Below are 13,943 nucleotides of genomic sequence, written 5' to 3'. Positions count from 1 at the left end.
CTTCGCTAACAGAAAATTGAACCGCCCAATTAAGACTTAACAGTTCTCTGATCTTCATTGCCAAATCACCGTCCTAACAAAATGGCTGCTGAGAATCAAATTAAAACAATAAAGAAATATCTATGGAGTCGATTTTAATAATGACCGACTTGCATATACTCTCTCAAACAAGAACAAATCCCCTTCAAATAGTAAAGAATTCATTCTAAAAAATATTTCAAATTAAAAGAGAGTCACAACAATTCTTTATCCAAGAATCATTTTTGTTCGAAACACACCACCAAAACCGGTAAAATTAAGGTTCTAGAAGATGATAGCGTCGCAATTAACTTTTACCATGTCTGTATAAAGAGTAGTCTATTAAACTACTCTTCCACCTTAATCCATGACAACAATAAAGAAATTTTGTGATTCACAAATTCAATTCAATAGAATACATAAATTCAATTAAAAATTACTAGATAACTATACATAAATATTTACTCTATCTAACTCTAAAATAATAAAAAAAAAACAATCTTAATCATGTCTAATGCTAAAAAAATATAAAAAATGAGTCCTATTTAATAAATTAATAATGGCTTGACAATTCCCCTAGTTGGCTTAGTGAAAATCTCACCAGCCTTTACCTATTAACCACAACCAATCAAGTGTTACGCCAGCAAAAATGCCTGCAAGAAGAAACGACACCAATATGTTTCCCAAGGCATTTTGCTCTGGTCCCTTGTAACCTTTGGGTGCACTAGTAAGAACACAGACAGTGAGATAACCATTGGATAATCCCAAGAAAGATGTCAACAACATCATCCAACCTTGGTCACCATACTTTGCAGTGAAATAAAATGCCGGTATAAGTAAGATACGACTAACTATTGTTGTCGTGAGCAACTTTCGAGACTCCATTTTAATGCATTTCACTAGGGGAATGTATCTTCCGATTAAGTCACACGCATTGTACATGGCAATCAAAACAAGAGCATACCAATCGCCCAAACTATGTTTTCCAGTGTCTTCTGACAAGAATCCAGGGAAGATAGAGAGTGTTAGAGAATATATGAGGAACAAATCAATTGCATAATCAATGTTCTCCATTAACAATTGCTTCTTTCCTTTGCGCTCTTGTTTCTTTACATCTTCATTGTCAGATGAGGTCTGGATGCCAGCGGCTGCAAGATCAGCTGAAACAGTTTTTGCTCCTTCTGATGCTGCTTTTGATCGATAATACTTCACAATTGGTACTTTGGGAAACACAAATGCATAGAGAAGGACACAAAGAAGCTCAAAGAATGTTGTTATGGCAAAGAACAGAAGTGCTCCTTTGCGAAGACCATCTTTGGAGTTCTCAAATGCAGCTTTTGTAACTAACCTCAAAGCAGAAGTTAATGCACCTGATGCTGCTCCACCAGCAAGGAAAGACTGAAGCAATTCAGGATGCATATATGAAAGGTCTCCCACCATTCCACCTTGGACATGAGCATCTGCTATTCCAAATGCACCACTTACTGCACATATACCAATGAAAGTTCCAATTCCTCCTTTACCAGATGTTGCTAAATCTATAACTAACACCAAAAGAGTGGCTACGAAGAAAAGAATGTATCCAAATAGGTTCCGAAATCTTGTGTTTATTCTTTCTTCGTTGTAGGCAAGTGTTGCAATCGTTCCAACTGCAAATGGCTGGTATACAAGAGTAAGAACTCTTGAGGGGTGGTATCTCGGAAACAAGATAGAGTAGTAATCTGTTATTGTGAGCATACTGTTCCATGCGAAAAGACATCCATTTCCAAGAAGCCAACACACTGCTATTGCTGTATACTTTCCCTCAAGTCTCGTTGGAGGATCTGCGGTAACCATGGCTGCCTCAGATACTTACTTTTAACCTAGCTTGGTGTGCTATATGATCCTAGTTGAGAGCACAGATAGTCAGATACAATAAAAAATGAGTGCTATTGATTGTTGATTGATTGAATTGAATTGTATTATGAAGGTAAAACTAAATATATATAGAGCATTGTTCAAAAAAAAGATAAAAGATAAAGATAAGATAAAATAAGAAGATAACATAAATATAAAAGGCTTGTTTGGGTGAGTTTTTAGAAAAAAAATCTTTTTTTGAGTTATCTTTTTTTAAAAGATGTAGAAGTAATTTTATGTTTGGGTATTTCATGCAAAAACATTTTTTTATCTATCAATTATGTTTGAGTATAATAATATAAAAATACTTTTTTGTTTATTTATTACATGAAAAACATCTTTTTTAAATAAAAAAGATCTTTTAAAAAAATGTAAATTACAGCTTCTCAAAAAAGATGTTTTTATTTTTTTATTTTTTTAGTGTTTTTACTTTTACTACTAGAAATTTGTCAAACACACTAAAAAATAAAAAAAAGATTTTTTTATTAAAAAAAGATATTTTTTTTATCAAAATAATGACGCTCAAACAAGCACAAAATAAAATAATAAAGACTAAAATTGTAATTGAATTTATATATTCTATTGAGCTGAATTTATAGGTCACGAGACTTTTTTATTATTGTTATGGACTAAAGTGAAAAAATAATTTAATATAACGAAACTTTTTTATTGTTGTTATGGACTAAAGTGAAAGAATAATTTAATATAACCTAAACAAGATCACGTTTTGAGTACGATGAAGATGTCTAAACTTGTAAAAATCATGCACAAGTTTTCTAAAATTAAAAGCAACCTTATAATCTGATCGAACATTTTGAATGTTAAAAATTTGTTAGTTACCGTGACGCCAAATTCACCAAAGCTCAATAAAAGAAAATGAAGTTTTCTTTCACTAATTTTGACGGAAGATAGTTAAAGATGATTATTAATCCACTAGTAAAACATCATTATCTAATCTTATTATTCTCAAGATAGCTATTAGCTCAAACACTTTGAGCCCTATCACATTTTAAAAAGGAAAAGTTCATGTAACTAACAAAATTTTTGAATAATGTGTAAACAATAGGAATTAATAGGGTTAAAAGAATAAATTTAATTAATAACATTAAATTAGAGTATAGTGTATTTTTATTTGATTGGTAGTTATTCATATTGTTCAAAATTTTCATTGTTTCCTAACACTCCCCTTTTAAAAAAGAATGGAAAATAGACTCTGATCTGTTCTCACATTAGAGTGTGGAACTGATTCTCTACTTTTAATAACAGGAAAGAGTCACATATAATTATTTTAATATAAAATTAAAAATAAAAATATTATTACATAATCTTTAATTATTCATATAACGATTTTTAATTATTAACATATCACGTGAAGAATTTCCCGTTTAGTTATACAATATGTGCTGCTACTTGTTCTGATCTATTTCTGCCATTGCCATTCGGATCGTGAGAAGTAGTCTCTGCACAAGTCAACACCAACGAAAATATTTTTTCCACATGAGAAATAATTCGAAAAAAGAAGAACAAATCAAAAACAAAAAACAACAATTCTATACCAGTTCAACTTACTTTTCGTGCAGACCCCATCAATGGGATCCCACACAAGATCATTGATGCAAAAGCACCTCTTGATCCCACTCCCAGAGCTAGGATCTAGTCCACACGCCGACGTGGCAGAATCACAATCCTTCTGCGATGTGCAAACCGTTTCCCTGGGCAACAACCACTGGATCTCCAAACCGGGTTGGGGCCACCGGTTCACCGGAAGATCCGGGTTTAAGTTCACAAAACTCGAATAGGCACTGCAACCAACATCCCTAACCCGAATCTGGTAGGAGGTAGTGGACCCGCCGGTACGGAACGTGCAACAAAGCAGTCCGTTATTACAAACGGAGGCGGAGGCGGTGGCGTTGATGTAGGTATGGCAGAGGCTGGAGGAGGAGCAGTTAAGCGGCGACATAAGAAGCGCTTGGGTGCAATTGAGGTAAACAATGGTGTTGGAGCTTGTGATGTTGAAAGGGAGAGTGTTGTTGAGTTGGATCCCTTGGTGAATCTTGTCGGTGGTGATGCACGTGTTCGGCACGAGCGGTGCGGGACGAATCACGAGACGCTGGGACTTAGGGTTTATGGACTCGATCGGGTAGGAGTTGTTGAGCGTGTCGAAGACGAGGGTGTTGGTGGTGCAACGGATTTTGTAGGCGGAATCACCACAGGTTGGGGTGGTGCTTAGCGGGAATGGGACGGTGGTGTTGCCGCATGGGGGGCATGGGGTGGCTGGTGTCACATGAGGAGCACGTGAGATGAAAAGAATGGATGGTAGAAGGAAGAGGATGAGGTTTGTTGGGGTGGCCTCCATTGTTGCGCGGTGAATGAAGAGAGAACAAATTGAATGGAATGCATCATGCATTAACGTCATGGTTACTACTATATATCGCGCCAATTATGGTTTTTGCTATTTTATTTTATTTTATTTTGTTTCTTATTATTGCTATATATTTATTGCGTTCAATACTGAGGACTTTGACTTTCAGCATTAAATGATAAATATTATTTAATAATAATATTATTATATATTTAGAAAAAATATAATGCCGTTTTTAAATAAATAAGGTCACTCCCTTTTAATTTGCTTATCAAATTGTTATCACTAGGTAGAAAATAATTTTCTTCAATAATATCCGGTGGAACAAAGAAACTTTTAGTAATTATATTATAACTAATGAATTTTTTAATGTTTCTCTAATGTTATAAAAATAGGAAGTTAAATAAATTTGTATTTATCATTTTAAAATTATAAAAAATTAATAAAAGTTTTCGTGAGAAATTATTGATATAGTAAAGAAAAGTTAATTTATAGTTTAACAACTTTTGAAAAAAAATATTACAATCATAAATTGTCGTTGTAGGAAAAATAGGCTCAATAACTTTAATAATAATTACCATACTTTTATAAGTAGTGATAAATGACAATGACAATGAAAAATGAGAATGTGAATTAATGTATTAAATAAGTTCTTTCAATCTTTTTAATTCATAATATTTTGGGTCAATTTTAGTTAATGTTAAAATATTTTATTTGACTATTTAATCAAGGTTAAACCATAAATAGAGTTGGATGCAATACTGACTTAAAATAAGTATAATTTTGTCTAATTTTAAATATTATTTATACTATTTATACTTCTAAAAAAATATCATTAACAGATATTCTGAAATACTTAATAAAGTTTTAATGTATATATAATATATTTATAAAAAAATTTTATTATATTATTGACAGGCATGTGCTAACAAAATTTCAAAAAAAAAAAAAAAAAACCAAAACAAAGAACGAAAATTAAATTGAGTTACATGCTTTATTTAAAGGATTTTGTTAGAACACTTATATAAATAAAAATTAAATTTTGTTATGAATTGAAATAGATAAAAGAATATAGCTTTAATTTTGGTTAATTCTCAAATTGTTGAACCATTATTATTATTATTATTATTATTATTATTATATACAAATAAGGAAATAAAACCAGTGAAAAACCGGTCGAACCGGTGGTTAACTGTCAAACCGGCCGAATTGGCCGGATTTTATTAAGCGTTGGTTTTCCCACCCAGCCACCAAACGGCGTCGTTTTGACGCCTTTTAACAAAAAAAAAAGAAAAAGAAAAAGGGGCTGTTCCTGAATGAAATTGAACGCTGCTGAGTGAGCCCCCTTCTCCTCTTCGAAGAGTCCCAAGTCCCAACCCTAATTTCCTCTTCGAAGACAGTCACCTCCAAGGCTCCAACAAACGCCACCGTCACCTCCAACAAACGCCGGATCGAAGCGTCACCGTCGCGGCGAGGCAGTTATCAACGGCGTCGTTGTCTTGATCTCTGAACTCCGAAGCGTCTGGTCGTCGGCGTTGTCTGGTCGTCGGCTTGTCATCCTGGTCGTCGGCGTTGTCTGGTCGTCGTCGGGCATCTGGTCGTCGTCGTCTGGCCTTCTGTGCTCTTCCGCGGTGAGTACTCTAACATAACATCTTTGTTTTTCAATGAATTTTGTTTATTTGGTTTGGACGTTTGGTGACAAAACGGTATGAACTGGGTTGCTGACTTGCTGATGTTATTGAGTTCATGGGTTTTTGGTTTTTGTTTTCCATTGATTTTTTATTCAGTGAGGAATTTAGGGCAGATTTCAGTTTAGAGCTTCAGATGCAGAGTTTTTTCAGTTTTTCTTCTGAGTTCTTGTTCTGCTTTTCAATTTTTTTTTTATTTTGTTAATTATATGGATATGGATTAAAGGTTCTGTAATTTTGAATAAATTTAATGTAAATTCAATGTTAGAATTCTGAATTTTGAATTTTGAATTTTGCTATATAAGTTCAATAATAATAATTTAGGGCAGATTTGAGTTCAGAACCTGAATTTAGTTTGGATGCTGAGTTTGGATTTTTCTGTTTTGAGTTGGGTTGTTGCTTATATGATTCTGAATCTTGCTTATATGCTTAGTTTGTCTGTTTTTGGATTTCCTGACTTTTGATGCTGAGTTTTCTATTTTTGGATTCTGGGTTTGTGTTGTTGAATATTTGATTGGAAGGCTTTTGTTGAATACTTGATTGGAAGTATGGTATTGCTTTTGTTCTTTTCTATTACATGAACGCTTAGGTTCATCAAGTATGCTATTGCTTTTCCTGTTTTGTTCCAAGCTGAAGTCATGAAAGCTATGCTGAAGAAGAATAAAATGGACTAAAGAAATGAGCCATTGCAAGGAGTTCAAGTTGCATTCCTTCAATCACGAGAGATGAATGATCTCACTTGCGTTAATTGTATGGATTCTGAGTTAATTGTATGGACATCGGATTCTGAATTAATTTTATGGATATTGGAATTTCAGATTCTCTTTTCAGGTTTTTGTTGTTTCAAGTTGGTTAATTGGATTTCTTAGCCCGTTTTGAGTTTTGAATATTTTGATTGGTCTTTGTTTATTTAATCTTTTTCAGTGATTTCTTGAAATTGTAAGATTGATTTTTTTTTTCTATGTTGTTGATACTGGGTTATTGATTTTTCTGATTTTAAGTTGATAGTGTTATGGTGCAGTGTTTCAATGCATTGTTTATGCTGTTGTTATATTTTTATTACTATTTTTATGAAATTGGAATAACTATTAGTGGTATTATATGCATTTTGATTTTTGTTAGTTATAAATGTTGATTTTTAAAATTGTTTCTGAATTTTTAATGGATAATTTATTATATTGATTTTTCTGATTTTAAGTTGATAGTGTTATGGTGCAGTGTTTCAATGCATTGTTTATGCTGTTGTTATATTTTTATTACTATTTTTATGAAATTGGAATAACTATTAGTGGTATTATATGCATTTTGATTTTTGTTAGTTATAAATGTTGATTTTTAAAATTGTTTCTGAATTTTTAATGGATAATTTATTATATAAAATTATAAAATTTTAAATTTTATCAATTTAAAAAATATTAAATTTAAATATTTAAAAGTATATATTAAATTTTTAATAATTTTATTTCATATTTAATTAAATCGGTTGAATTCTGGTTGAATTTCGGTTGAACTTCTGAATCATTGAACCAGTTGCTATACCGGTTCGTTGATTGGTCCGGTTCTCTCAACCTTAAAATGCAAATCCACAAACCCCAATAGTTATTGTTTTTATTGACAAGGTGACCGTGTTTACAAGCAAAAAACGAAAAAGGAAAAAAAAAAAGGGAAAAAAACTGAGAGAGGAAGTCCAAAACTTTTTCTCTCATTCGTATAATCCAATTCCTCTTCCTCCTCTGCAGTCTGCAATCTAAGTCTGCATTTCTGCATTCAACTTCTTCATAAGAGAAGAGGATGGTTTTGTCTCAGAAGATTCACGAAGCTTTCAAGGGCACAGTAGAGAGGATCACGAGCGCTCGAACCGTCTCAGCCTTCAAAGAGAAAGGAGTTCTCAGTGTCTCCGAGTTCGTCATTGCCGGCGACAATCTCGTTGCCAAATGCCCCACTTGGTCCTGGTAAATTTTCCCCCTTTCTTTTTTTTTTTTCATCCCAAAGATTTCATCTTTCTTAGTTAGGGTCCCTGTTACACGATGTTTTCGTTCCTCTAATAGCTATTTGTTATTTCCAAAATATATATTTTTTTAAATCTGCTTTCAAGCCTCAAAATTTTACCTCTCAGAAGGATTTCGATCAAGTTATATAGCTTCGGTCCTTGTAACAAAGGGTTTGGGGTCATATGGGACTTTCGGGGATGATTTGAATCATGTACATATATTAAGTACTAGCAAGCATTGAAAATTTTCATTCATTTGTGTTATGGCAATTGCTAAAGCTCAAAATTAAGATGTCCTTCTTTTTGTGCCCTCATTAATTGTTAATGTTCTGTTTTCCCATTGCATAATAGGGAATCAGGTGAGCCAAGCAAAAGGAAGTCATATTTGCCAGCGGATAAACAATTCTTAATTACTAGGAATGGTAAGAGTCGAGCTTGGGATGTATTTGTATGTCATACATCTTCTTTGTTCTTGTTATCTTCAGTCTAGTTTGAACTGTGTTATGTTGTTCTTTCTGTCCTTAAAGCTAGAAAATTATGATACCTGTATTTCCCTGAGGTTCTCCTGAATTTGTTATTGTGGTCTTAAACAAGTAACTATGGCTGTCCTCATTAATGCTGGTTTATGAGGTTGCTTAACACTTGACAGTGCCTTGTTTGCGGAGAGCTGCATCTGTTGAAGAAGAATACGAAGCGGCTGGAGGAGAAGTTCTACTTGATGATGAAGAAAATGATGGATGGCTAGCAACTCATGGAAAACCTAAAGGTATGTATGTTGTTGGGGGCATTATTCTAGGGTTGTGTTACATTGCCGTACAAGCTTGGGGTTAGGTTAGTCCACTACCTAAAATAACCCCCACAATCTTAGTGCAATAATGGTTTCGTAGTATTTGCTTTTTACAAATATAGGCTTTTCCCAAAGTAAGTTAGTATTATGTTCATTAAATGCAAGTGGTGAGGCAACAGCATCGCAGATCGGTGTCAATGTCAGACTCTCATCTCGAGCTTCTGGGTGTGCCACAACCCCCATTTAATCATAAACTTCCACCTTTCTTTCCCTAAAACAGACTCTTACAAATTTTTTCCTCCCTCATTATCTATGCTTCGATCTGTGCTCATTGTTGTGACCAGATGTTGTTTCTGTGTTTTGTTGAATTCCCCAATTCTGCTCCTCCTTTTGACGAAAAAGAGAGTGAATGATCAAGTTGCTCCATTGACATACTGACATAAACATATATTGAGTTGGCCAATCAAATCCTTTAATAATCTGTTTTCCACCTTGAAACTGCTCCCCTCCCCCCCAACCCACCACAACAAAAAAAAAAAAAAAAACCTTGACGGGATTTCCATATTTGAATTAAGTTCTTCTCACTTGTGAGTGGGATACCAGCAAATGTCCAGGTAGACAGGTATTAAGGTCTCAGCAACTGTTTTTCCCTTGAGTCCAGTGTGGCTAGCTCACCTCCACCCAAGAAAGACCTAAGGATTTATTTGCAACATATTGAAATCTCCAAAATTTCAAATAAAATTTCAAGCTACTAACCAGAATTGAAATAATTACAACTGAAATTGAAATAAGATCCGTCCTATGGTTGTGAGCATGAATAATGTATCTGTTTATAATACTTTTTTATACAGGACTAGCATAACTCCCAAACTTGTGGGAGTAGCAAAACAAGAGCTTCTATTCTATATGAGTATATTGTGATTTGGTTCTAATCCCATTCGCTGATGCTCATACCTTACACCTTTATTATTACTTTTTATTTCTTTCTTTCAAGAAACCAAATCCGACGAGGAAGAGGATTTACCTTCCATGGAAAGCCTAGAAATCAGCAAAAAGGGACCTATTAAGCAAATTTCATCCTACATGGGAGGTGATGAGGAAGACGATATTCCGGATATGGCTGAGTTTGAAGAAACTGATAACATTGTTACAGATCCTGTAAGTTGGGTATCACTTTCTAGGAAGCTAGATTGTTGTTTCCTAACTGTTATACATCTGTATTTGGAGTGAAAAGTGAAGGTTTATTGAATCTCATGAAAGAGAACAGAAATATGTATCGTCTGTCATATGTAGATGTATTCTCATATTATGCTTGTTGCGAGTCTTTTTAGGCTGGTCTGTCCTTGCAATATTTGTTGGAATTAAAATGTTAGGTAGGCTGTAGGCAATAACAACCTGAATGTGAGCTCTAACTCAATTTTTCATTTTAATACTTTTTATTTTTTATTTGCATAATTTGTAATAGTAATATAATATTTCAAATAATTTTCCACTAGTTTACTTATTTTTTATGAACTATATACTTTCATTGTTTACTTGTTTAGTACTAATTTAAGAAATGTGATTTGTCATTGTTTACACTTCAGTCTACATATCTAGTGGCTCATGAACCTGATGATGATAATATTCTACGAACCCGAACTTATGACGTCAGTATCACGTAAGATGAGTTTCAAACTTTCAGTATAACTTTTTTTGATTGCCATTTTGTTCCTGAACAAACTGCTACTCGTGATATCAGAGAAGACTGTGTATCTTTTCCTGACATATCACACAAAACAAACTATTGGAAGATATTTATTCCTGACATATTTGTACTCCTCCTATTTTCTTTGTTGTATCTTGTTCTTTCTGTCATAGAAAGGACTACCTATTTTGTATTTGAAACAAACAGTCTTTAGACAATAATTTGAAAAGTTCTATTTGACTTGTTTGCAGGTATGATAAATATTATCAAACACCTCGAGTATGGCTTACCGGGTATGATGAGGTTTGTTTTCCACAAGATCTCTTTTTAACTATATATATTCATTTAGTTTTGTCTGGTCTATAAGCCTACGGTGAACCTACCAGGACAACTAATGTTTGCTTATTTTAAGTAGTGGATATAAATGATGTGAATAACTGAATATCCCGAACTGGGGGCTCAGGGGGTGGGTTGATAACAGTTCCTTAATCTTTTTTCTTTTTTATACCTTGGAAACTTAGTTCACTGGTTTATGATCCCATCTTTCCATCTTGCAGTCAAGGATGCTTTTGCAACAAGAACTTGTCCTTGAAGATGTTAGTCAGGACCATGCTCGCAAAACGGTGAGATATGACATGAATTGTTTATGTGAATGATATTTTATCAGAATTCAATACGATGTTTATTGTTGGATGAAGCAAAACGGGTAAAACTATTAAGCTTAATACGTCCTATGTTTTTTACCCCTCTATTTATCAATTTATAGTTTGCCAAACTTATGTTAATACGTTATTGTTCTAACATGAAATATATACAGGTAACAATTGAGGACCACCCTCACTTGCCTGGTAAGCATGCATCTATTCATCCATGTCGACATGGAGCAGTGATGAAGAAAATCATTGATGTGTTGATGTCACGTGGGGTTGAGCCAGAAGTTGACAAGTAAATCCTTTCTGTCCAAGATATTATTGCTTTCATAGAAACGTAATTAAAATCTTCCACATGGTGATATAAACTGGATTTTTCTTTTAATAAATCTAAAGCAACATTGTCTGTAATTGTTTACAACATCCATACAAATATTGTTTCCTCATTAGCTTCACAATTTTTTATTTATCGGATATGTAATTAGTGGCTTTCAGGTGATGGAATATTTGATTATGGAATCTGCCTAAAGATTGTTTGTAGCATATACTCAAGCATGCATCTGTTTGTTGTTCAATAATCATTTACCCCTTTCCTAGTTTCCGTGGTTAATTATATTATGTTCCTCGAGATAGGGGCAACTTTATGCTTGAGATGCCATATTGAATTCCAACATGTATGCTTATGCCTGTTAATTTTACTTCAACCACTCCACACGACTTGAATTCCCATAAATAATGACTTGTTTTTATTCAAATTCGTGAGTTGTGTAAGCTTTCAACTGGAACTTGGTACGGCGCTTCTGGATCTGGTCCCTCTTAGCAATGCCTGACTTAGTATAATCACATTTTTTTTTCCTTGGAGTGCATAACTAAATATAAGTAATGTATTTGTGTAGGTACCTGTTCTTATTCTTGAAGTTTATGGCCTCTGTAATTCCAACTATTGAGTATGATTACACAATGGACTTTGATCTTGGTAGCTCCAGCAACAATTGACTAAGGTAACTGATTTTTATTTGTTTTCCTTAGTATCATAACATGGCTTTTTTCTTTCATTCTTATATTCTTTTTTTTTTCCAGATGGTAGCAGCACATTCAAGTATAACTGGGGAATATACTCCATTGTTGATTTCCCATTGGATCCAATGCAGAAACACTCGGTCCTTTTATCTTGTTTTGTTGGTTTGTTGCGCATGTATTCAGATTGCGTATAAACCTTGCTGTTGTTGCCAAGTGTACATGTCATGTAAATTATACCTTGTTGTTGTTGCCAAGTGTACATGTCATGTAAATTACAGCCACGTTTGTGTGGTTTGGTTACTGTCTTTGTACATATATAGCTAACTCTACGTCACTCTATAATGAAATATATGGCAGCCAATGCTTATCGTTACGTTCCCCCCAACTTCTATTTAAAAAAAAAATCATAGATTTCATTAAGATAACAAGAGTTACAATTAGGGCCACTCGAGTCAGCAGTAATAGAAGAAATGAGATTTTCCAACAAAAATTAACCTAGAGAGAATGATAGTCAAATAGAAGTCACTACTCACTTGTTTGTAAATCACACTTAAAATGTGCGGCGAAACTTGTAGATGATTTTGCTTAGTCGCTTGTGCTCTTTATGCATTGGAAATTGAAAGTGTTAAATGACAGATCAAAATGTGTCATGTTATATGGTTTTTAAACGCGAATTACTTCTTTAATGTTGAGCTTGTTAAGCTATTATGTACGTTTTTGTAGTGAAATGCTGATTAGATTTGGACTTATAGCTTGATAGTTATATGACATTCAAGTTGAGTAATACGAAAGATCACCACCAAATATAGGACTAGCGGATTTTATAATTTAATTTTGATGTATTTATAGTATAAAATGTTTATACTGTCTTCTAATGTATGAATCATTTATGCGGATAATGTAAAAAGTTGTTATATTTATTAATCTAACGTTAAATAATTGGATGTATTACATGTATATGTAAAAAGTAAAAATAAAACTACCTTATACTCATATTATATAAAAATTAAATTCTTCTTTAGAAATTGCTAATATCCCTTACAAAAAAATATGCCATAAATAACTATTATTATTAAAGGATTGTTTAGATGAACTTATAAAATATTTTTTTTGAGTTATCTTTTTTTAAAAAATTATTTAAAAAAGTAAAAACAATTTATTTATGGGGACGTCTGTGGTAGCCATAATGAAACAGTGACTAAGGTGGCCAAGGATGAATATCCAATTGAAAGGTTATGCGTGGTAGATTTGGAAAGAAAAGACCAGAGTAGTTAACATGGTCAATAATAGTAAAATTCTTAATAAATTATATATTTTATTTATAAAAAAATCAACCAATATAATCTAAATATAGTAAAAATTAATTAATTATTTAGTTATGAATATAAAAATTTAAATATATAAAATATTTAATTATATAGTCTGTTGAATTTTTTTAGTTTTATTAAATTTGTAATTAAATTTTTATATTATTTTTTAATTAAATTCTTATACTAATTTTAATTTTGTAATTAGGTCATTTTCGCGTTAAAATATTAAAATTAATGAAATATTTTTTTGGAAAAAATGTGGTCAAAGATATACTATGGGTATCTTAGTTTGTGAAAAAATATTCTGTTAATTCTAACATTTTTTACATTGACAATGACCTAATTGCAAAACTAAAAGCAATGTAAAAATCTAATTGAAAAAAATATATATGAAAATTTAATTATAAATTTGATAAAATTATAGGGACCAATAGAATAATTAAACCTAGGTAAAAATGATGAGTGAAAAGAATGATAATGGCCACATTTTTGTGGGATTTCTTATTTTTATAAATTAAATAAATGTAATAATTAC

General features: G+C 32.6%; 3 protein-coding genes across 5 annotated transcripts; 1 reads left to right on the top strand and 2 right to left on the bottom strand.

Annotated features, from left to right (window-relative positions):
* Positions 1–273: 273 nt before the first annotated feature.
* On the bottom strand, positions 274–1,765 carry LOC112735769 (equilibrative nucleotide transporter 3). Its single transcript, XM_025785276.3, is given in 2 exon segments — positions 274–1,725; positions 1,727–1,765. Coding segments are annotated over 2 exon segments (1,149 nt in total). The 3' UTR covers positions 274–615.
* A 1,432-nt stretch (positions 1,766–3,197) lies between these two features.
* LOC112735768 (wall-associated receptor kinase-like 20) lies at positions 3,198–4,374 on the bottom strand. The gene is made up of 2 exons (XM_025785274.3): positions 3,484–4,374; positions 3,198–3,374 (listed from the first exon to the last, which is right to left on the bottom strand). Exons 1-2 carry the CDS (start codon positions 4,328–4,330, stop codon positions 3,304–3,306), a joined length of 918 nt encoding a protein of 305 aa, XP_025641059.1. The 5' UTR covers positions 4,331–4,374; the 3' UTR covers positions 3,198–3,303.
* Positions 4,375–5,532: 1,158 nt separating this feature from the next.
* Positions 5,533–12,471, top strand: LOC112737384 (autophagy-related protein 3). 3 transcript variants are annotated; one of them, XM_025787269.2, is made up of 12 exons: positions 5,536–5,907; positions 6,601–6,714; positions 7,704–7,916; positions 8,306–8,376; positions 8,604–8,720; positions 9,736–9,899; positions 10,328–10,401; positions 10,680–10,731; positions 10,986–11,051; positions 11,246–11,373; positions 11,975–12,079; positions 12,159–12,471. In XM_025787269.2, the coding sequence occupies exons 3-11, from the start codon at positions 7,756–7,758 to the stop codon at positions 12,072–12,074; spliced, it is 933 nt and encodes a 310-aa protein (XP_025643054.1). In that variant the 5' UTR covers positions 5,536–5,907; positions 6,601–6,714; positions 7,704–7,755; the 3' UTR covers positions 12,075–12,079; positions 12,159–12,471. The 3 variants fall into 3 exon arrangements, with proteins under 3 accessions (XP_025643053.1, XP_025643054.1, XP_072067376.1); XM_072211275.1 differs by having other exon boundaries at positions 5,561–5,907; positions 6,595–6,714; XM_025787268.2 differs by lacking the exon at positions 6,601–6,714 and having other exon boundaries at positions 5,533–5,907.
* Positions 12,472–13,943: the final 1,472 nt, after the last annotated feature.

This window comes from Arachis hypogaea, chromosome 13 (assembly GCF_003086295.3).
Source record: "Arachis hypogaea cultivar Tifrunner chromosome 13, arahy.Tifrunner.gnm2.J5K5, whole genome shotgun sequence".
Lineage (NCBI taxonomy): Eukaryota > Viridiplantae > Streptophyta > Magnoliopsida > Fabales > Fabaceae > Arachis > Arachis hypogaea.
This window is presented reverse-complemented; position numbering and strand designations above follow the sequence as displayed.